Genomic DNA, 21,573 nt, shown 5'->3' with positions numbered 1-21,573 from the left:
CTTGCAGTTCTCAGGCTAACTGGGTTCAAGGCCAACCTTGCACCCATCTGTTCTCGTGCCACCATTGTCCTCTCACTCAAATGGCTTCTCTCTCCCCCCTGGTGTGGCTCTTCCTCTCCCACCCGCATATTTACAGTGAGATATTCCTTTCTACCTGTGTTTTTAGCCATATTAAACAAACCGAGCTCTCTGTTTCCTGGTATTATGTCAAGGTGTGCGTGAAGATTAGCAAAGCTTGCAGTGGTGCATCCAAAGAGAGGCTCTTTTCAGGGCTGAAGGAACAAACAAAATTTCCTCTCAGCCTCTCGAGACCAAGATATTACTCAGACATAAATCTGTTCTTAAAAGATGTTTCCCAAACAGCAACATTTTTCTGGAAGACTGGGGTCCTTGGTGTTTGCACAGTTTTTTATAATCAGAAAACACAGCTCTTTTGGGGTTGTCTCAAAGAGATGTCTTCTGTCTTGGCAAACACGCAGGAGGAAGACCTACTCTGCGAGACTGATAGCGGGTTGCTAACAGATCTGTTTGTTCCCTTTTCTGCTAAAAAGAACATCTGATATCTAGGAATACTTCTAAAAACAACCCCACGAGGGCAGTTTGCTGGAGATAAAAGTTCTGTCTGGGGACTCGTGCGAGATGCCATCTTCTGTGAGGAGACAGCTCAGATGGCACGGTGACAGCAGACAAACAGTTACCGCTTGCAACGGCAGCAAACTACGAGTGCCAAAAACTGATGCTTGTACACCTGCCTCAAACCAGGCTAAAAATGAAAGTGAGGGAGGTTAAGAGGAAAAATTTTTAAATGCCGCACCTGAATGTGTGTAAAAGAACGTAGAGATTTATCAATTCTAACACCGGGGTGTGCTCTGCAGATTAACCAGAAATGCTTAATTTTAGTTTTAATGAACCCAATGTCTTAATGTGGGCGCTTGCTCCTGTGACCACCTCCCAGGAGATGGACAGTTGCTCCAGGTAGAGTGGCAGAGGCAGCACCCCATAACAGAGTAAACTTTAGTTGCTGTGTGTTAACTTTTGGGAAATGAACCAAATTCTGCTGTGGTGTTTGCTGAGTTCACACTTACTGGACAATGCTCTTAATAACCTGCTTCAACTTTTGGTCGGCCCTGAAGTGCTCAGGCAGTTCTACTAGATGATGGTGTAGGTTCTCTAACTATTCTGCAGTGCAATTGCTTCAAAATGTTCCTTTCCACCATGAAAATGCCATTTGGATATTTGTCAGGTGGTGTTTGCCCTGGAAATCACTGTGCTTGTAGGAGGCTGGTCCCAAGCAATATTCTGCTTACTGTGATTGAAACCTGGCACCCAATCTTTTGTCTCATGAGGGTCCCACCTGATCCACCCAGAGCAGAGTGGATTTTAATCCACGGATTAACAGTCTGGAGTTTAATGCTATATCAGCCAGTAGCTCCTGCCTTGTATTTTGCACAGAACAAAAACTCGCCTCAAAAAAAATTAGAGAATGGTTTGGGTTGGAAGAGGCTTTAATGATTATCCCATTTCACGCCCTGCCATGGGCAGGGACACCTTCCACCAGCCCAGGTTGCTCCAAGCCCTGTCCAACCCAGCCTCGGACACTTCCAGGGATGGAGCAGCCACAGCTTCTCTGGGAACACGTGGCAGGGCCTGCCCACCCTCACAGGGAAAAATTCCTTCCCAGTATCCCACCTAACCCTGCCCTCTGTCAGTGTGATGCCATTCCCCCTTGTTCTGTCTCTCCATCGCTTGTCCCAAGTCCCTCTCCAGCGCTCCTGGAGTAGCCCTGGGATTAAATCGTGTCATCATCTATAGCTGATCTTGCGCCGACCAAGCATTCCTCATGCACGGCGTGTCGGTGCAGAGCTCTGGAATCAAGGGGTCCCTCCTTACGTTCAGCACTCAGACAGGGATAATTAACAAATCAGGACGGGCTCACAAACCGCGTTTGTTTGTTTGCTCTGGTTTGGGTTTTTTTTGTTGTTGTTGTTTGTTGGTTTTTTTTTTTTTTTTGGTGGGATTTTTTTTGTGTGTTTTTTTTTTTTTTTTTGGGGGGGGATATATTTGAACAATAAACCCCCCCGGTGTTTGCAATATTTTAACTCCCCCTCCCCTCCTTTCCCGTGAGGGGAGCGGCTTCCCCGCCGCCCCTCCCCGAGGGCGGGAGCGGCCGGCAGGGGGCGGTAACCGCGGGGCGGAGCGGCCGCGCCGGGACCCGCGGGGAGGAGGAGGAGGAAGGAGGGAGGAAGGAAAGAAAGAAAGAGAGGGAAGGAAAGAATAAGGAGGCGGCGGCGGCAGCAGGAGCGATGGTGAGCGGGGAGTGCGCGGGGGAACAGAGGCACAGGGGTGTCCCGGCGCGGCCTGTGAGGCTGCGAGGCCGGGGCCTTGTCCGGTGCGGTGGCCTGGGGGGGTCCCGGTCGGGCCTCGGTGAGGCCCGTGCCTTTCCCCTAAACCTGGATGTGTCCCTCTTATCCGAGCACTGCTTCCCTTATTTCCCAGAGGTATCTAGTTTCAGGGCGGGGGGGGTGGTTAGAAAGGGCGTTTTCCCCTGTCTCTGTGTATTTGTTTCACCCAGCTGGGGTAGAAATCGCGTTTTCCTCTGGAATTCTGGTGAAGGTGCCTGTCTGGCTGATAGACATCCTGTTTGCTTATTGATTATTATATTTTTAGAGACCCTGTTTGCTTACTGACTCCTGTTTTTTAGACACCCTGTTTGCTTACTGACTCCTATTTTGCTTATTGACTATCAGTTTTTTATTTAGCTAGAAGCAAACTTCAGGATTGCTTGGAATTACAGCCTGATCCGGCATGCCGTGGCATGGCGTGTTATCTTCCAATTCCTCAAACCTGGAAGGGCCACTAGGTGTTTTGTTTTGTTTTTAATCCGTCAGGGGGCTACCTCGAAATCACAGCTGCTGCTGGGTGGCAGATGAAACAGCATTATCTGTGCCCTGCTGCTTTTTCCCCCGCTTGGTCACGGTCACTCCGTTCCCAAACACTCAAGTGCTGCTGCTGCTTCTTCCCACTCGGGCGTGGAGCTGCGCCTGGGACAGCACGGCTTGTGCTGGGGTTGGTTTCAGCTGCCAGAATGTGGAACTGGGTAAATGCGGCGCATCTTGTGCTCGGGGTGGTCCAGACTGGCCTGGGGTTGCAGGGAGCCGTGCTGTGTGCTCAGGCTGTTCTCCTTAGTCCCTCCGTGCCAAGGCTTTGCGGGGAAAGCCGCTACTTATTGCACCTGGAAGACCTGCTCGGGTCTGCTCTTTTGTTCATTAGGCTGGGCAGTTAGCTGTTGCACGGGATTCCTGGTTTCTGGAAAGCTAGGGAAGTTGGCTTTGTACTCAGGGGCCGAGTGTTTCCTCTGGAGAAACACTGACACGGAACGTTTTATCCTAAACTGTGGTTTTACTCTGCGATCCTTCCCACGACCTTAGCAGGAGGGAGCGTGAGGCACTGGAAGTGTTCTTACCTAGGTGGACAAAAATGTTGCTTCTCCCATGTGCTTGCTCACTTCCAGCCCCCCTCGGAGTTTCCCACCCTCTTACTCCCCTTCGAATTCCAAGCTGAACTGCTGACCCGAGCGAGGCGGGGGTGGGGAGGGTCTGCTGAGGTGATTGACGCCTCGCTCCCTGCCCCAGATTTCTCCAGCGCTGTTCGGTGGTGTGGAGATAACCCCAATCACAGCGTTTATTTGTGTGTGGTTTGCCTGGCCGTGGCAGCGATCACAGCCTTGCTGTGACTCCCGTGGTAAAAGGGATTCAGCAGAGCCCCCTTTCTGTGTGAGGAGTTTGAGGTGCTGCTCCTCTCTTCTTCCAAGCACACAGTTCTGGGCGTAAAAAGGTGTAGCTTTTACCTGGTCTCCTCCTGCACTGGTTGCTCCCACCACAGGCACGCACTGGGGATTGTCTCAGAAGGCCTGATCTGTTCATACACAGTTTTTTGGAAATGGAGTGATGTGGTTTTTTACCTAGAAGTGCTGAGAAGGACTTGGGGGTGCTGGTGGGTGAGAGCTGGACATGTCCCAGCTGTGTGTGCTGGCACCCAGACCCCCCCTGTGCCCTGGGCTGATCCCACAGCGTGGGCAGCAGGAAACGGGGGGGGATTCTGCCCCTCAGGTGAGACCCCCCCGCCCCTGCAGAGCTGCTTCCAGCCCTGGGGAACAGCACAGCAAGGACATGGAGCTGCTGGAGAGAGTCCAGAGGAGGCACCAAAATGAGAGGGATGGAGCAGCTCTGCTGGGAGAGCTGGGATTGTTCAGCCTGGAGAGGAGAAGCTTTGGGGTGACCTGATTGTGGCCTTCCAGGACCTGAAGGGGCTGACAAGAAAGATGGAGAGAGACTATTTCCAAGGGCCTGGAGTGCCAGGACAAGGGGGAATGGCTTCCCTCTGACAGAGGGCAGGGTTAGATGGGATACTGGGACAGAATTTTTGCCTGTGAGGATGGGGAGGCCCTGGCCCAGCTTGCCCAGGGAAGCTGTGGCTGCCCCTGGATCCCTGGAAGTGTCCAAGGCCAGGTTGGACGGGGCTTGGAGCAACCTGGGCTAGTGGAAGGTGTCCCTGCCCATGGCAGGGGGTGGGACTGGATGATCTTTAAGGTCCCTTCCAACCCAAACCAGCCTGCGATTCTATTGCTGCCATTCCTTGCATCCCAGGCAGTCCAAGGCATTCCCTTTCACATGTCAGCAGAGCTTCCTCCTGGCGTGTTTAGTGCTGAAATCTTTGTATGCTGGCACATGGCTGTGGCTTGTACTGGTTGGTGTAGAGAGAGGGGCTTTGGGGTATGTCTTAGTCCTGTCCTTAAAGCGTGGTGTGGACTGAGATTCAGGGTTCTGTCCCTTGATCCAGCAGCAGGTGTGCTGGTCTCTTGGCTGTCGTTATTGTGGCGCATCCATTGTTCCTTAAGGAAGATTTGTGTTTCCTGGGAATTCGCAGGTAAGAGCCCCTTGGAATCCTTCGTGTTCTGAGCGTTTCCTTTGCCTCTCCTTTCTCCTGAGACCCACCTGTGCCACGTGGTGGAGGGAAGGGCATGGGACGAGGTATCTCGGGGTCGAAGGGTTCTGCGCGTTGGTGTTTGATAAGATAATTTCTGGGGATCCTGCCCCGTGGACAGACTCGCCCAGGAGCAGGGCCCTTAATGTATAATGGCAGCATTCAGTTTGTGCTGATACTGGGGGCTTTGTCAGAGGCTTGCATAACCCTGCTGGGGAGCTGTGCCAGGGCTTGGTGCTGCCTTTGTTCGGGGATGGCTGTTCCCAGAACAATTGCCATGCCATGCTCTGCTTCCAGACAGCTCCCGCCAAGGCTTTATCCTTTAATGCTGCGTGTGTGCCCCTGTGTGGCACCCAGCTAACTCTCAAAATATTTCAAATAAACACCCATTTTATCCTCCAGAAGTGATCCACAGCTGAGAGGATACCAGGTGGAGGGATATGTCCAGAGGAGTCCCAGCGCTTCTTTTATCCGAATTATCACGGGTGCAGGGAGAGGATGTTTCCTTGCACGTTCTTGGACCTGGTGGCCCACAGATGAGTTTGTGACTGGGTGGATCCTTGTCTCTTGTGAGATCTGTGCTGCCTGGAGCGCGCCCAGACGTTTGCAGAAACTCAGAGAAACTGATTTGTTGCAGTGAGCAAAGTGAACACACACAGAACACCTTGTGCTGGCTTTTGGGTTAAATGAAATTTGAACTGGCACCCGATTTTGGAGTCCTTTGGGTTACTGTAAAAACTGTCCACTTTCTGAGCCTCGAATCAGCCTTGCTCCATCGTGTTTTGGTAGTTTTACATTCCTTCTCTGCAGTGGAAGCTGGAATGCTGCTGCTCTTACTCTGAGTTGCTGCCTTGTTTGTTTTTGTGCCGAAGCTATAATTAGCCATCGTTTAGCCACTCCTCTTGAGATCTCAGGGCCGGTGGGGTAGTCCATACATACATTCATTTTGCTGACACTGTACGTGGCAAAAAAAAACCCGCCCAAAATTGCTGCTGTTCTGGGAAACGTTTCAGTGTGGCAGTGGTGGAAATAAATGCAACGCAGACAAAACTGGTGGTGCTGGGGAGCTGTGGTAAGCCATGAGCGTGGCTTGAATGTGTTTTTCTTTCACTTAGTTCAGCCCATACAACTGAAAGTTGATGATTTCTGATTCCTGAGAGATCCTGCATCCGGTGTTGCTCCACGTGCCCACATCCTTTGGTGATGGGCGGGGAGGGGGGACGCAGCACGTGGTCCAAACCCCGAGCTGTAATTAGGAGCTGACTAACAAATATCCTCCACCTGGCGCTTGTGTAAAGATATTTGTCAGGCTGGGGGTGGCAGGCGGGCAGGCAGGGAGGGAGGGAGGAGCAGAGTCATTACCGGGGTGCGAATCCAAACGCTGCGGGCACACGCAGCACCCTCCCAGGCTGGGCGGGCGTTGCTCAATCCCATTCCCTGGCTCTCCCCTAGGAAGCTGCCGGGCTGCGAGTCCGGTGGTTGCACCGTGTAGTGACAGCATCCTGACCGTGCCCTTTGCGGCCAGAGCACGTGCAGGCAGCGAGGTGTCGGCTCGGGCAGGGCTAATTGAGCTCTTCCTTCTGCTTAGGACCTCTGTGAGGTTTGCTTCCAGTCAGGAAGCGTCTCCTTGGGATAACTTGTTGTCTTGGAGCAGAGGCTTTAATTACAGCGGCAGTACTGGTATTGCATGTGTTCCCATCCTCGGGGTTGACCTGGCTGGTGCTGTCTCTGAGCCATCTCCCTTGGCCTTGATTTACTACCCACTGAGTAGTGTGACGTGCCACCTCCTTTCCGTGGCTCTGGTGATGTGAGGGAAGGACAGATGGCAAAGACAAACATTGAGGTTCGGGCATGGGGAGGTGCTCAGAGCGTCCCTGGTTTGGGAATATGTGTGGATTCAGGTGGAAGCTGAGAACGTGCTGTAAACTGACAGAGAGTGGGTTTAGATTGGATATTGGGATGGAATTCTCCCCTGTGAGGGTGGGCAGGCCCTGGCACAGGCTGCCCAGAGAAGCTGTGGCTGCCCCTGAATCCCTGGAAGTGTCCAAGGCCAGGTTGGACGGGGTTTGGAGCAACCTGGGATAGTGGAAGGTGTCTCTGCCCGTGGCAGGGGTTGGAATGAGATGATCTTTAGGGTCCCTTCCAACCCAGGCTGTTCTATGATCTTAGCAGTTCCTATTGCACAGTCAGCCTAAGACTCGTGGTATTGCACAAAATAAACTTACCTTTAAAAGCTACTTTTATTCTGTGGCCCCACTTTAAATGCTCTTCTGATGAAAGGAAATTGAGCTGATAAAACCTTTCTTGCTGCTCTTGCCGCAGGTAAACTTAGACGGTGCTTCCACTTTACGGTGTCAGAAACAGGAGGCACTTGTAACAAAAGTCTGAGGTCCTCTGTCTCTCTTCTTTTTTTTTTTTTTTAAGCCTCTTTTTTTTTTTTTTTTTTTTAAGCCGAGGAAATGCTGTTCTGGCAAAACTGCAAAATGTGCTCTCGTTAGCTTTGGCATTTTTCCCCCCCTCATCTTTTCTATCATCTGGGACAGAAGAGCATTACTGCAGTTAATTTGTCCTCTTTTGTAGTGGCGTAAGTGCTGTCCCTGGAACCAGCTCAGCAAGCTAATGGCTTTTAGAAATAAAGTACTAAGGATATGTTCCTAATCTGTGGAGCTAAAAATTCAATATGTAAACGGCTGGGGTTGCTGAGTGCATTAATATGGGTACAAATGAACACTGCAAGTCCTAATGATAGCAATTAGTATTTTATCTGATACCTGGCTCTGCGCTACTGCTCTGAGAATTAAAAACAAATCCTCCAGTGGAGATTTCCCCCCCCCCCCCCCAGCTTTTTGGTGTGCTCATAAATTGGGTTTTTTAACTGCCTCTGAAATAATCCTGTGTCTTATGAAGCTTTTGAGCAGGGAAGGTTCTCTTATGGAAATAAACCCAGCTTATCTACTCTCCTATAATGGGAAGGGAAACTTATATTTTTTTTTTTTGATGCCTTCACAAATAAGCAGGTTATTGTTTTACATGAAATGCTGTCCCGTAGGCAGCTTTAAAATCAGGTCAGTTTGTTTTCTTTAGGCGGGCTGAGGAAGCAGTAGTATTTTTTCACTCTGTCATGAGCAGCACCTCCAGGGCTGCAGGGGAAGGGATTCCAATGGCTGGGCTGAACAGAGGCTGTTTATCCCCCCCTGCCTCCTCCCTCTGGAATGAGGAAGTGCTTTGGGACTGCAATCCTGTAGAATCTTGGAATGAGTTGGGTTGTAGGGACCTTAAAGCTCATCCAGTCCCACCCCCTGCCACGGGCAGGGACACCTTCCACCAGCCCAGGTTGTTCCAGTCCCCATCCAACCTGTCCTTGGACACTTCCAGGGATCCAGGGGCAGCCACAGCTTCTCTGGGCAACCTGTGCCAGGGCCTGCCCACCCTCACAGGGAAGAATTCCTTCCCAATATCCCATCGAACCCTCCCCTCTGATGGTGGGAAGCCATTCCCCTTTTTCCTGTCACCCTGCCTGTGTAAAAAATATTTTCTCCCTCATTTTTATAAGCCTCTTTAACCCAGCATGTTCCTGGGTGTGATAAAAACATTTGAGTGCAACCTTCTGAATGCCCCCTGCTTTCTCTAGCATTAAGTTAATAATTCAGAAAGTACAGATCGCTGGTATTTTAGGGCAAAGAAACACTTGGGGAAAAAAAACCTGAGTTCATAGTTAGCCAGGGATCTGGAGAGTTGCATTTCATTGCTAATTTGTCTTCCATGCCAATTATTACTGGTTTTTTTAATCCCTGTTTTTAACATTCTCCTAAATTGATCAATCTCGTCCTTCAAGTTCTTGTGAAAGTACAAGATGACTGAAGAAGGAAACTGAGAAATACAGAGAAAATTACCCGCTCAAACTGTATTTTTAGGGATTGATTTCAGTTTGTTTGTTTGTTTGTTTGTTTTTCAAAGCAAGAAAGAGAAAGAAATTCTTCAGTGGCTTGGAATTAACATGATTCAAATCTTCTCTTATCTGTTCAAAAACTCGGAATTGCCGTTTAGCTACCAGGTATCAGTGCTCGGGGGGGTTTCAGTGGGGATTGTGTGATTTGACCACGAAACACGCAGTCAGCTGGGATCTTCTGCCCGGAGCTTTCTCCGAGAGCCACATCGATCTCGTGCCAGTTTTATTTCTTTTAACTTGGCCATTGACTGAAAAGTGACTTTTTTGTCTCGAAGGTCGTGTTCCGTTTTGATTTGAGGGCTTATAGCTTACAGTATTCTCTGAAACTTAAGTACCGCCTCTGGTTAGCTGGAAAAGGTGGCTCTTCCCTTAAATTCTGGGGTTAAATCGGCTTTGTGGTGAGCGGACTTGGGAGGACTGGGCATTATTAGCTGGGACATTGCCTAATTACAGTGGTTGGTGTGGCTGCCTTGTTTTGGACGCTGGAGTGCCTGGTGTGTTTTTTAAATTGCCCTTTGCCGAGTGAAGAGGTGCGAATTTGCATTCTCACTGCCCGGTTTTGCCGAATTCTGCCCATGTCCCTTCAGCCCGTGCTTTTCCAGAGTAGTGAGTATTCATTAGTGTTGTTTTTTTTTTTTTTTGGTAAGGAATCCTGCCTTTCTCCGTTGATTATTTGGAAAAACGTGGCTCCTTTGAGGCTGTTGGTAACCTCTCCAGTTGTATTGGAATGACATGTTACCCCCTAAGAAAAACCCAGTTAAGTTCTCCTTCCAAAGTTTTAGTAACAAATCTTTTCCAAGGTCCCATGTACTTTCCCTGTTATTGGGAGGGTGAAGCTTTCTAGTGCTGGAAAAAATCTCCCGTGGAAAACTGGGCAAAACTAGGCTCGATGGCTGGTTAAAAGGGAACAGGGCTCTGAGGTCAGCTGATAAAGCTTTAAAAAGTGAAGTAAAAAGGCACAAGCTTTCGTTTGTAACATGCAACAACTCCCCCCCCCACCCCCCCAAACTGTCATCATTAGTCATAGCTCCAAACAAAGCGTGGATTCTTCTTTATTCTTCTCTCTAGAAACCTTTTTCCAGAGAATTGGATGGAAGGACCCCTGTTTAGATCCCTTTCCTCTTGTGCACACCTGATTTTCTTCACCCTGTCCTGATGCTCTTGAAGAGCATCTGGCTTGAAGCTATTGATGATGCACTTGGATTCCATCCTGTCAGTAATTCCTGTTTTGACGATGGAATTGTTATTACACGTGCTAATTAGACTTTAAATTTAAGCAGTTGCTGAGTGTTTGCATCTTCCTTAAAAAGTCCAGCCCTGTTTTGGTGGCACCTTCACTCAGCACCTGATAATTCCTTGGAAATAAATATTAACCCAGTTGCTTCTCTTTGGCCCACGGTAAGACCTGCTGGTTCTTGGGACTGTGCAGAGAACCATATTTCACTCCTCTGCTCTTGGCGCTTCCCTCTCAACACCTGAAGTCCCTCAAGGTGTGTATTTTTTTTATCACTTAACTGGAGGTGGCTGAAAACCATCTCCTGTTTGCAGGAATTAAGGAGAGCATGAGGTCTGCATGCCGGAAAGCACCTTTTTAATCAACAATAAGACTTTTTTTTGATGGCCCATTTGCGTTCAAATGAACTTCTCTCAGCATCGTTCCTGTTTTCCTTTGCCCAGGATGCCGTTATTCCCTACAAGGAAGTCCTCCACGTGTACTGGGAGAAAGCAACGGGCTTTGTGAACGCCCGATGTGCTGGACTTGAACCCTGGCAGCTCATCGGCTTGACCTTCTCCTCTACCCTTCTGAGTGTGTGGCTGCACAGCTTCCTCTTCCAGCCTGAGAGTGAGTACTGGAAAAGGAGGGATTTTCCTGTGTTTAGAGGGAAGGGGGGAGGGTTGTTCCCCGGGTGGAGTGGAAGGGAAAGAGGGTGAAAGGAGGACAAACACTTGTTCAAACAGACTTTGTGCTGTCAACAAAGCCCTCTTCCAAATTAGGGTGAAGACTGATCAATGGAGCGCTCCCATTCCTTCCGAGGGTGCAGCAGCCCAGCCTGGAATGTGCCTCTGTCTCCTTCCCTTTCCATCTCCCTTTTTCTTTTGGCTGGACCATTTACTTGTTAGAGCAACACTCTGGTTGCCCAAGCCCCCGGGGAGGTTTATCCCAGAGCCGGGTTCCTGGGAACTGAGTCACTGCTGCAGAGTGTCTGGATAACCCTTTGTTGCTTCCCTTCCTGCTGGGAGAGGAGACCTGGTTTTGATTTGGCGTTGGAGGCGTGTTTCATCTTCAGGATGTTCAGGATAATTGCGTATGGTGGTGGTGCGAGTATTGTTTGTTTGGGTGGTTTTGTTTTTTTTTTGCTCGTTTGTTTTGTTTCTTTTTAAGTTTTATTTTATTTTCAGACTCTCTTCCTCTTTTGAGTGACTCCTGATATTGAGAGTGGGATCTCTCCTGGTGAACTCGCAGTTTGCCCTGGCTGTGTGATGGCCAGAGATCACCGCCTTGCCCTCGGAGAACACGGTGCTTTTCATTTCCCACGGGCCTTAGGGTTACACTCCAGTGGCAGTTTGTCAAAAACAGCCAAGTTTGTAACTTGATGTCAACCTCTGTTTCTCAAGCAGCCCTTTTTCTTTGAACAGTGGGAATGTCTGTAAGGAACAAACTGGTGTGAAGCTTTTGCTCAGGACAGGGTTATGTTATTTTCTCGGCTAGCATTTGTGCTGTTGCACAGTGTATTTTTTTAAAGCGTTGACTTGGAAGGTTGTCTGGATTTTTTGGGAGTTTGAAGTCTTTTCTCACTGAGAAAATTAATAATGAAACTGTGCTCAGTGAGATGTGCAGCAGAACTGTTGTCAGAGCATTGAGTATTTGCTGCAGAGTGTTCCAATTAGTGTCCTTAGGTAGCCTTTCAAACTGTACATCTGAAGCGGGAGGCCAAGTGTAGATAAAATTGCCAAACCTTAAAAGGGTTGATTTTTTTTTAAACTTGTATTGAGTTATTTCTTGGTGTAAGTGTCCTCTGGGTGTGCAAGTGAAACGCCTGCAGGACTTGCAAGATGTTTTTGGTGGCTATAAAGCTTCTGTGTCATCCTGAATTCATTCCTGCCTATAGAGCTACCCTAGAAGTTTTCCAGTGCTTGTCATCAGTGGCTTCTCTCATTCAAGTGGTGCAACTTGTGCTTTTCCCTCTGTGCATCCCCTTTCTCTGGGTCACCTCCCACTGCATCACGTTTCCCATCTCTGGTGGCCTCACAGGGGGTAAATCTTTGTGTGTGCCATGGCTGGCATGGCCACAGATGTCCCTGTTTCCTCCTTTGGTCTGGGAGCCTGTTTCACATCCTGAGTGTTTTCTAGTGCTGTTCTGGCCTGAAGAGGCACAAGATAATTTCCAAAAGTACCTTCCCTTTTTGCTGGAGACCTTTCCTTTGGCAAACCCTAAAATCCCCTTCCTTCCTATAAAATTCCACAGGTGGATGTGAACTCCCTTGTAAGAAAGCAAGTCAAATCATGGATTCCTGTGGATGGCTCCTGTTCTGCAGTCCAGATGTTGTTTCCATAGCAAGGTCCACTCCTGAGCCTTGCTCTTCAATCTGCTCATCTATCCCCTTGGTCACCGTGTTACTTTAGCTTGGATCGGGAATGCTGAGCCTGGATCATGGGCTGTATAAGAAGTATTGTGCTCACAGTCCTTTTCTTTTTTTTTCCTTGACTCATTGCAGATTCACTTCTAACTTTTCTCTTTCAGGTTTGACGTCCCGAACTAAAAAGCAGTTCTTTAAACTGCTGAGAAAAATGCCACTTGTTGGGGCCATAGTAAGTATTGGAACAACTACTTCTGGTGTTATCCCAGGTCCTTGCTTCAGCTCTCTTGGAGAATACACACTTCTGTGCATCTTTGTCACGCCACTGTGACCATAATTATCCAAGGATATACATCTGGAATGTCTTCTACTGCCACCTGGTTTAATGACAGGTTTAATTTCTGCCTATTCTTTTTGTCATAATATCAGAAACCTCAGAAAATGGAGGTGCCACCTCCATTTTAATTTTTTACTTTTTTTTTTAAACCAAGAACCGGTGTGGTAACAGAGCTTTCCAGTAACATTTCCTCACTGTTAGGTTTCAAGAAAATAACTGTAATTCTGGGACAGGGAGCACAGGATTGGACTTGAGTTGCTCTGCTGAAACAACGTCAGGTGTGAGATAGCCACGTTGTGCAACCTGGAAGGATATTTCTTTTAATCAGGGAACTGGCCACGATTAGTTTAGGGCTCAGATAAACTATTAGCAGCAGTTAGCATTATAGCACAAGGCTATCAGAACTTTGTGCAATCATTAAAATGACACGAGCTGTGGTTTGGGAGATGCTTTTCTTTTTTTTTTTTTTTTTTTTTTGCACGGGAACTTGCAAGCACAGGTGTCAGCGTGTTTTAGCACGTTAACAGCTTAGTGATGAGGAAATGCCCAGCTGGGTTTGTTTCACCTGGTCAATGAGGGTATCACACTTGATGGCACTTCTTTCTGCTCGGTGGTGTTGGCATATTTGCACACTGATTGGGGGGTCAGATCTGTTACAGGTGATTTTATCAAGAGAGTAGCACAGAGGAACTCTGTTCCTTTTGCTGTGGGCACAGAAGGAGTTCTCCAAATCCCCCCCCCCCCCAGCCCTCTGGACAGGACTAGCACCCCTTCCCTTAATCAGACAAGTTCTCTTCTCCTTGTGTTTTTTGCCTACCTCTTAGAAAAGGACACCTTGTACAATTCCTGTTGTGCCCAGGCTTTCCCTCCTTGGGGCTGGCACTGCTCTCCTGTGCCAGAGGACTCCTGCTGTGCCCTATCTGTGCCCTGTCCTTGCTCTGTGGTAGGTTGATAGCTGATAACCTATCAGTAGCTCGCTGTGAGGCCTTGACTTTGAGGCATTCCAATGTCCAAAAGTCACTATCCCAACACCTGTGTTGCCTGGAAGAAGAATCTTTACTTTTGAATGTGCTGTGACAAGAAGTTTTGAGTTTCCTGGGTGGAAGGCTGTGAGTGGGGAAGAAAGAAATCTCCGCACTGTGCCTGTAGTAGTGTCTCTTGTTTTCATGAGTTTCTAAACTGTGTGTGTGGTGGCAGAGGAGAAGAGGTACAGACCAGAACACATCTGAAGGCTTCTGCAGATTAAAAACTGACCTAGAGAAGTTTGGTGGATAAAAATGCAGTTGTCTCAAGGCTCCTACTGCTCATGCATGCCCAGCAGAGAACGTCCTGTGTCTGGATGTTGCAGTGGTGGTGTCGAGCAGCCGGGCAGGGGGCCCAAGTGCCACTCTGCCATGGCCTAATGGGCACAGCTGTGGGCTGTGCCAGCCACCATTCCCACCACAGGTTTAGAGCCTGCTGTTTGCCAGTTCACTGTTCCAGGCAGCTTGTTTTTGGAGGGGGGAGGTTGGCAGGCTCTTTGGTCACGGAGCTGAGGCAGTTCCTGTCTGTTCTGCTCAGCGCCACTCACGTAGCCAGGAGGTTCTGTCCTGCACACACTCCAATATTTATAGTGTGGCCAGTGCCACTGTTCCATAGGTTTTTCCTTTCTCTTTAGATTCAAAAGAAGATTGATGCAGCCTTGAATGATGTCACTTCCAGTTTATCCTTCCTGAAAGATGAAAAGGATTATATCAAAGCGCTGCCGGAGCAAGGCATGAGCCAGCCCCAAGTGCTGGAGAAGATGAAAGAGTACAGCTCCAAAGGTGAGTCTGTGCTGCAGCAGAGGGGGGTCTGTCAGACACCTGACATTACTCTTGCACTCTAAAACGAGTTCCAGTGACTCCCGCTCGTTGTTTTCCCTTAAATATTTCATCCCTGATGCTCTTTGCTTGCAGGTTTTTCTGTTTACCTTCTGGAAGCCCCTAAGATGGGTGTTTATGGCTTCTAGCACTGTATTTGGGTATTCACACTGAAATTCCATTCCTTCCCCAAGAATTCTAGGTTGTATGGAGAGGTGGGAGAGCTGAGGAGAACAGAAGTATGGAGGAAGTTATCTGAATGCATTTTGGCTTGCATTTCTGAGCAGCTGCCTTGATGTTCGACTCTTACCAGAAATGCGCTTCAGGAAATACTCATAATCGAAAAAAGCAGCTTCCAAGTAGGATTTTTAGGGAATTTCCGAGCCTGTGTCTCTTAACTGAAGTCACCATAATGGTTTGCCTCTTGAAAAAGCCTTTTAAGGAAAAAAGAGTCATGATGATGTTCTGCTGGCTTGAGCAGTGTTTGACACTTGATTTGAGTTGCCTCTCTCTCCTGTAAATATCTCCACCCTGATTAGTGGAACTGTTACTCCTAATGAGCAAATCTGGGTGACTTCCTGTCCAGAGGAGAAGATCATGACTGCCCTGCTCCTATCCCAAATTTGAGAAGTGCCTTGAATTTTCTGTTACAAGAGTGCATCTACTCCAGATTCAGAAGCAGATTCACAGCAGATTATCTTGTAACAACTTCCTTCTTTTCTGCTGGTGTGTATCACTAGTGCTGCTTCTGTCTGTGTTTTCCCTTAAATTATGGTTTCCTTCCTTCACTGGGTTGATTTTTCTTCTCCTGAGGCTTCCTCCTTGCCCCTCCACACACTCCCCTTTGGAAGTTGCCTGGAAATGCTGGTTTGGGTGGCATTTCCCTGAGGTGCCTGGTGTGCTGTAGGTTTTAACAGGACAAACTTGGCCTTCCCATCTCACCTCAGCTTGCGGTGGTGGTGGCTGCTCTTTGACAGTGGCTTCAGTTTAGCCAATTTAGCGTTCAGCTGGTTGAGCGGCAGTCTGGGGAGACTGATGGGGATTAAGTGGATTACATATTAATATAACTGCCTGCTTGCTGTGTGTTACGTGCTGACTCTTCAGTCATTGTTTACTCGCTGTTTGGCCAAGCTCAGCCTCACGCACAGCTGCCTCTGGGGCACAAAACCCGGGGAAACTCTCAAAAAAGCTCTCTCACCTGTAGATCTGAGGGTGCTTTTCCACGCACTTTTCCACACTTCCCGAGAGTGGCTGTGTTTGTGAGCGCTGTGCCCTTGCCTCTCTTTCAGGAGACGTTCGTTGGCAGGACGGGAAGGTCTCTGGTACTGTTTACAGTGGTGAAGAGAAGCTCACCCAGCTGCTCGTGAAGGTAAATTGCGAGCAGTCCGACCTTGCGGGTGCCCTCTGCATCTTCAGGGCGACCAGAAACCCCCTCTGTGCTGTCCCAGCACCTCAGAATAAACAGGGAAGATGAAGAACTTCAGGCTGCCTGAGTTTGTAAGCAGCTTGGAGTAAATGTAGGAGGAATTAGTAGCAGAGCTTTTGAGCAGCATCAATCTGGCCATGCCACTGTCCCTGCAAAAACCCCTCGTAGAGACAACTGGGCCAGTCAGGTGAGGTGTTTTGAGTGAGAAGGTAAGAAGCTGCTTACAAGTGAACTGGAAACTGGTACTGGGACAACTTCCACTGAGCAAAACTAAATCCCTCTTGGTTTAAATAAGAGACAAGCTTGTAAAGTGGTTGGTTTTTTTTTTTTTTTGGCTCAACTGAGTGGTCCAAATCTTAAACAGTGGAGCACTGGCATGGTTCAGTGGTGTCTTTGTTAGGTCTGTTTACCTACTGAGGAACTTGTCCCTTTGAGGAGGCTGGAGAAGAACCTGAACAGCCTAAAGGTCTGTTTGCAAGTATATTTCCTCCCAGAGTTCTTCTGCTAGGAAAGGAAGTCCTGCTCCTGGGAACAACTTTTGTAACAAGTGTAACGAACTCTGTTTGGTGGTTGCTGTTGCTGCTTTCTTCCTCCTGTTGACATTTTCTTTGCCACTTCAAGGGAAACACAGAGCTCAGAGCAGCCTTTCTGGTGGGGCCTCAGAGTGTTGTGGAAACATTCCCTCTGTTTGTGCTGATTGTTCTGCTGTGTTTCTTTTAACATCCCTGCGGTTGCTTTTTGATCTGGACTGCAGGAGGTTGGAACTGGCCTGTTCCAGCCTTACATCCTGTGAGTCCACAACTGCAGAAAAGCACGAAATACTGGTTTCCACATCCACTTGTGTTGTGGTGTGGGTGGGCATTAGTGCTTTATATTTTTTTTTTTTTTTTGTGCTTCAGAATTCTCCCTTAATAGTAAACTTGAAAACTAGTTCTGCAAAGGAAGCTTTTTGGCCTCTTTTGTGTGAAGCAGTTGCAGGGCGCTTGCCGTTCCTTTTCTAGAAATTGTCTTTACAACAAGAGAGGTTGATATGTTATAGAATCAATCCAGAGATCAAAATGCCCTAGAGAAACACGTTTTTAGATTTATTTTATTTCTTAGCTTGTGGCATTTACTTTAGCAGGAGCAGTTAAGTCCAAGGAGATCCGCGGCGTTCTTATGGTTAAAAGCAGCTAATTTACTCCCGCAGTGCACGTGGGGAGTTCTCAAAGCTGCACTGATAATCCAGCCCTCCATCTGCAAGGCTGACTTTCTCCCTTCGTTTCCTGAAGGTGTACGAAGAGTTTGCCTGGAGTAACCCTCTCCACCCGGACATCTTCCCTGGCCTGAGGAAGATGGAAGCGGAGGTGGTGAGGATTGCCTGTACGCTCTTCAACGGGGGCCCCAAGTCTTGTGGTGCTGTAAGTAGTCTGTCTTAACTTCCTGAGCACCTTGGGGATTTTTAACTCCTGACAAGTGCAAAGGCACCTTACGCTCTGCAGATGAGACTGAGGTTGAGCTCACTCTGGGATATTCCGTGCCAATTCCGTGTCTGTATGATAGGATTGCTTAATTCTTCTTCTTGGTGAAGCTTTATGAGACAATTTAACTCAGGGAAATAGTTCTCTAGACAAGACTATTTACTTCAGCTTTTTTTTTCCCCCACGCTTTTAAATGACACAGGCTCGATGGCAGCTGGCAAAGAGAACTGGTGTAATGCAGCCTGGCTGGTGGTCCGTGGGGGATGGTGAACAGAGCAGTGTTACTTTGAGTAGCTCCCCTCAGTTTTACGCCCTGGACTGGAAATCTGTAGCCTGGCAGATTGCTGGGATTGAGGGCAAGGCCAGCTGGCTGGCTGGTCACCAACAAGCAGGCATGGCATGTGTTGTCAGCTGTCCAGCTGGAAAGCTGTGATTCCAGCTTTATGTGGCCTTCCAGTGCACTGCAGCGGAAACCAGTTTTACAGCCTTGATAAAACTCCTAGCAGGAGTCCAAATGTGTGCTCTCAGACTGATTCTCTCAGTGTTGGTCGAAGAGCAAAAGATAAGAAGTTGCATGGTGAAATACTGTCATAAAAATAAATCCTGGCTTCTTCCCCTCCTCTCTCTCTCCCCTCTTGGTGAGGATCCTGAATTCCTGAGGGCAGGTTCCTCTCCCTGTTTACGTGGTGTGTGGGACAGCGAGGCCTTATCTCCTGGCATGGTGGTTAGGTGCAGCTGGCAGACAACGAGGCAGCTCAGTATTTGAGAGGAGTTAGTTGAGTCTGTGAGAAGAATCCAGATGAGGTTTCCCCGAGGCTGGCAGGGGTGCTTGGTGCCTGGGGAGGGAGAAGGCTGGCAGTGGCTGAAGGTCACTTGGGGAAGGCAGCGTTGACACAAGAGCTTAGGAGGTGAACCTGGCCTTGAATGGGCTTTAGCTGTAATTTGGAGGCTTGGTTGTGCTAAGGAGTTAAGTACTGGAGTAGCCTTATAGTAGGTGTAGTTGGGATCAGACTCCAGCTGCACTGGAGCTGAAACTCCACCGTGCAGTGTGGGGGAGTGTAAGATGTGATTGCCTTTGGTAGGAGGAGGTGACATCCCGTGACCTGACCTGTCTTCTCAGGGCTGTATTCCTTGTGCCACCTTCAAGTGTACAGAAGGAATGTGGCTCTCTGCTTTTATAAGAAATGTTTAACCTCACCTCAGCTCCCTCCTGGCTTGCAGCGCTGAGAACAGGGGTGAGATTATCCCTGCAGTGGGGAGGAGGCTGGAGATCAAGCTGTTGAAACTGGTTCTTATCAGCTGATTGGGACATCAGCTGATAAAACAGGCAGATAGCTGTGTGCCGCTGATGGATGCTTGGAGAGCTTTGCTTGCTGCAGCCTGCAAGGAGGACATTCGGGTTCTGTTTCGTAAAACGCGTCGTAAAAGCATCAGCCTCGGCCCCGTGTGCTCCTCCACTGAATCTGAAATGTAGAATTGCCTCAGAGGGGGTCAGAACAGGTAAAAAACCGCTCCAAAATAGTAAGACCGTGACACAGCCAGTGTGAGACCCTCCTGCTTTTCCCTCGGTCCTCCCCTCCCTCACGAGGATGGTGCCATAAAGCCAAGCCAAGCAGACACACAACCTGCCGTGGAGTTCCATCCCAGCTGGATGAACAGTCTCATTTGCAGGGTGAAGGGGAGGGCTGAAGAGTTGATTGGCCAGAAACAGAAGATTAATTGCAGCCCTGTAATTATCATGTCCAAACGAGCGTCTCCAGTGGACTCTTTGTCTTCCTCCCACGTGTCCCTTCCTGACTGGGAAGTTGCTAATCTTTGACAGAGAGATGTTGGGTGGGTGTATGGAGGTCACATGCTCTTCAAGTAGCTGACCTCAAAGACTTCTTATTTTCTTCTTTCCAAAGCTGAATTAACATTTCACAATAACTCCTGGAGGCTTGGACAGTGCCAAAGCCGTTTAAAAGGAGCATTTTTTCCAACTGATGCAATGGTTTCTGTCTCGGGAAGGCCGTGCTGTGGCTCAGACTGCCACAGTTACGCTTCAGTAACTGGTGAGGCTGTAAAACAGGGGGTTTAAGGCTAAACCAGGGAGGGTGCAGTGCTCTGAGTTAGCTTTAAATTGATCTGTTTGTGAGGGAGGGGCTGCTGGCTTGTTCTGCTGAGAAGGCTTCTGGTTTACTTGATTCCACTTTTGCGATGTTGAAAATGAAAACCACTGTGTTTTTGTTTTGGTTTGTTTTTTTTCTCTGAATGTCACCACTGCCTTCTCTGAGAAGCAGTGGGTCATAGTGCCAGCCCCCCTGGCCACTGGATTTGATCAGCATGGACTGCTTGACCAATTTTTTGGTGCCTCTTGGTGGTCCCTGAAGGCAGATGGAGCTTTGTTGGTGTTTCTGGGTGGTGTGTCTGTGGCTGTGCCCGCGTGGAAAACACCCAAGAGTTTCTGTCTGGGCTTCTCAGTGAGGCACTTTCACTTCCTTTGTGCTCTGATTTCCCCAGCATGTTGCAGAACAGCGCTTTGTGGGATTGATACTCTGCTTTCCAGTCTGGGAAGGGCAGCCACGTTTGGGCTGTTCCCGAGGCTTTTCAGCAGCTTGGGGGTCTCTCTGTGGCCCTGCCCTGTGTCATGTGGACACCTTCCTCAGCGGGATCTCTGCGGAGCAATCCCCTGCTCCCCCTCTCTGAAGGTTTTTGGTGTGTTCAATAAATGCTAAGCTGAAACCTGTCTCTTTTTTTAGGTTTCTGAATGTTAAATTAGAGGAGCAGCCTGCGTTATTTACAGGAGCTGCCTTTAGCTGAGCCATGGGGGCTGTAATTTTTTCTCTTAAACATGGGCATAAAACCTCTAATGATTCCCTGGTGGTGAGGGGTGCAGACATGCCTTTGCCTTAAGTTGCTCTGAGAGCTGTTCCAGGTTTTTAAGCAGTTTTAAAAGCAATCATTTTTAGCAGTGGATGGATGTTTCCTATTTCTCACTAATTACTGCTATTGTTCTTACTTTTAATTGTGTTAGGCAAGAGCAAAGACACAGGAACTGGGGAGTTTTGGCACCTGAGAGATTCTAATCACATTCTTGCAATTATTTGGAAGGACTAATTAAGTTCAGCACGTAGAGGAGGAACTGGGGGATTCGTTCCTGTCTGTTGTGTGCATGTGTTCATGTTCACAAGGTGCTTTGTTTTGCAGGGCTGGCTCTGTGGATTTCCCCGGTAATTTGGGGGAGAAATCACCACTTTTATGCAAGCTTCAATGATTTGTGTGTTCTAAGCAGTTTTTTGACCTTTATAAAGGAAGGGCAGCTTTGAAGTGTAGAGAAAAACTGTGTCTGGGGGGTGTACATTTGTGTATTTGATGTCAGTCTCTGTGGGCAGAAGTGGGAGACAAAATCAGCAGATGCAAACCTAAACCTCCTGTAGAAACCTATTTTGTCTCTTCTTTGAACTCCAGGGCTTCCAAACTTTGTCCTGGTACCAGCTGCACATTTGAAGTAGGACTTTAACAGTGAAATGTGAGTGATGTGTCTTGAGGGGGGGCTTAAACTGTGCAGATCCGTCAGATTTTATTTGGAGTGACGAGCAGGTCACCTTGAGACGAGACACGACCAGTGGAATTTACAACCTGCAGGTTTGCAGGAGTTTTATGGGAGGCTGCCACAGCATTATGACCACACTGTGGATTGGGGTGTGTTTTTTCATTCTGATGTTACCTCAGAATTAAATTGTAGTTTGCTTTTTTTATTCATCGAGTAATTCAACTCAGCAAATTTTTTTTTGCCAGCTTTGTCTCCAGGGCCTGAACGGAGGTGTTTCTTAAGGTGAAAATGCAAACAAAACTAGAGAGCCCACGAACCCAAGTGGTTCTTTTAAGGTCTGACAGCTTAACAGTGACGTGACTGGGGAAATCCTTCAATAGGGACTGCAACCTGTAATGTTGAGGGTCCAGAGCAGTGGGATTTGGAGGGAGGGGAGGGAGCAATGGAAGGGATATTTATTCCCTCT

The 21,573-nt window shown here is 48.4% G+C and overlaps 1 protein-coding gene across 1 annotated transcript in view; it reads left to right on the top strand.

Moving 5' to 3' along the window:
- Positions 1–2,175: 2,175 nt before the first annotated feature.
- SGPL1 (sphingosine-1-phosphate lyase 1) overlaps positions 2,176–21,573 on the top strand; it is a 31,264-nt gene continuing 11,866 nt past the window's right edge. Inside the window, exons 1-6 of the mRNA XM_027893378.1 lie at positions 2,176–2,306; positions 10,610–10,775; positions 12,676–12,743; positions 14,506–14,653; positions 15,979–16,058; positions 17,387–17,515. Of these exons, the coding sequence (XP_027749179.1) occupies positions 2,304–2,306; positions 10,610–10,775; positions 12,676–12,743; positions 14,506–14,653; positions 15,979–16,058; positions 17,387–17,515 (594 nt within the window). The 5' untranslated portion in view covers positions 2,176–2,303. The remainder of the gene's footprint in view (positions 2,307–10,609; positions 10,776–12,675; positions 12,744–14,505; positions 14,654–15,978; positions 16,059–17,386; positions 17,516–21,573) is intronic.

This window comes from Empidonax traillii, unplaced genomic scaffold (assembly GCF_003031625.1).
Source record: "Empidonax traillii isolate 1590-97213 ecotype Southwest subspecies unplaced genomic scaffold, ASM303162v1 scaffold387:size635111, whole genome shotgun sequence".
Lineage (NCBI taxonomy): Eukaryota > Metazoa > Chordata > Aves > Passeriformes > Tyrannidae > Empidonax > Empidonax traillii.
The sequence above is the reverse complement of the archived record's forward strand: the minus strand, read 5'-3'. Positions and strand labels throughout refer to the sequence as shown.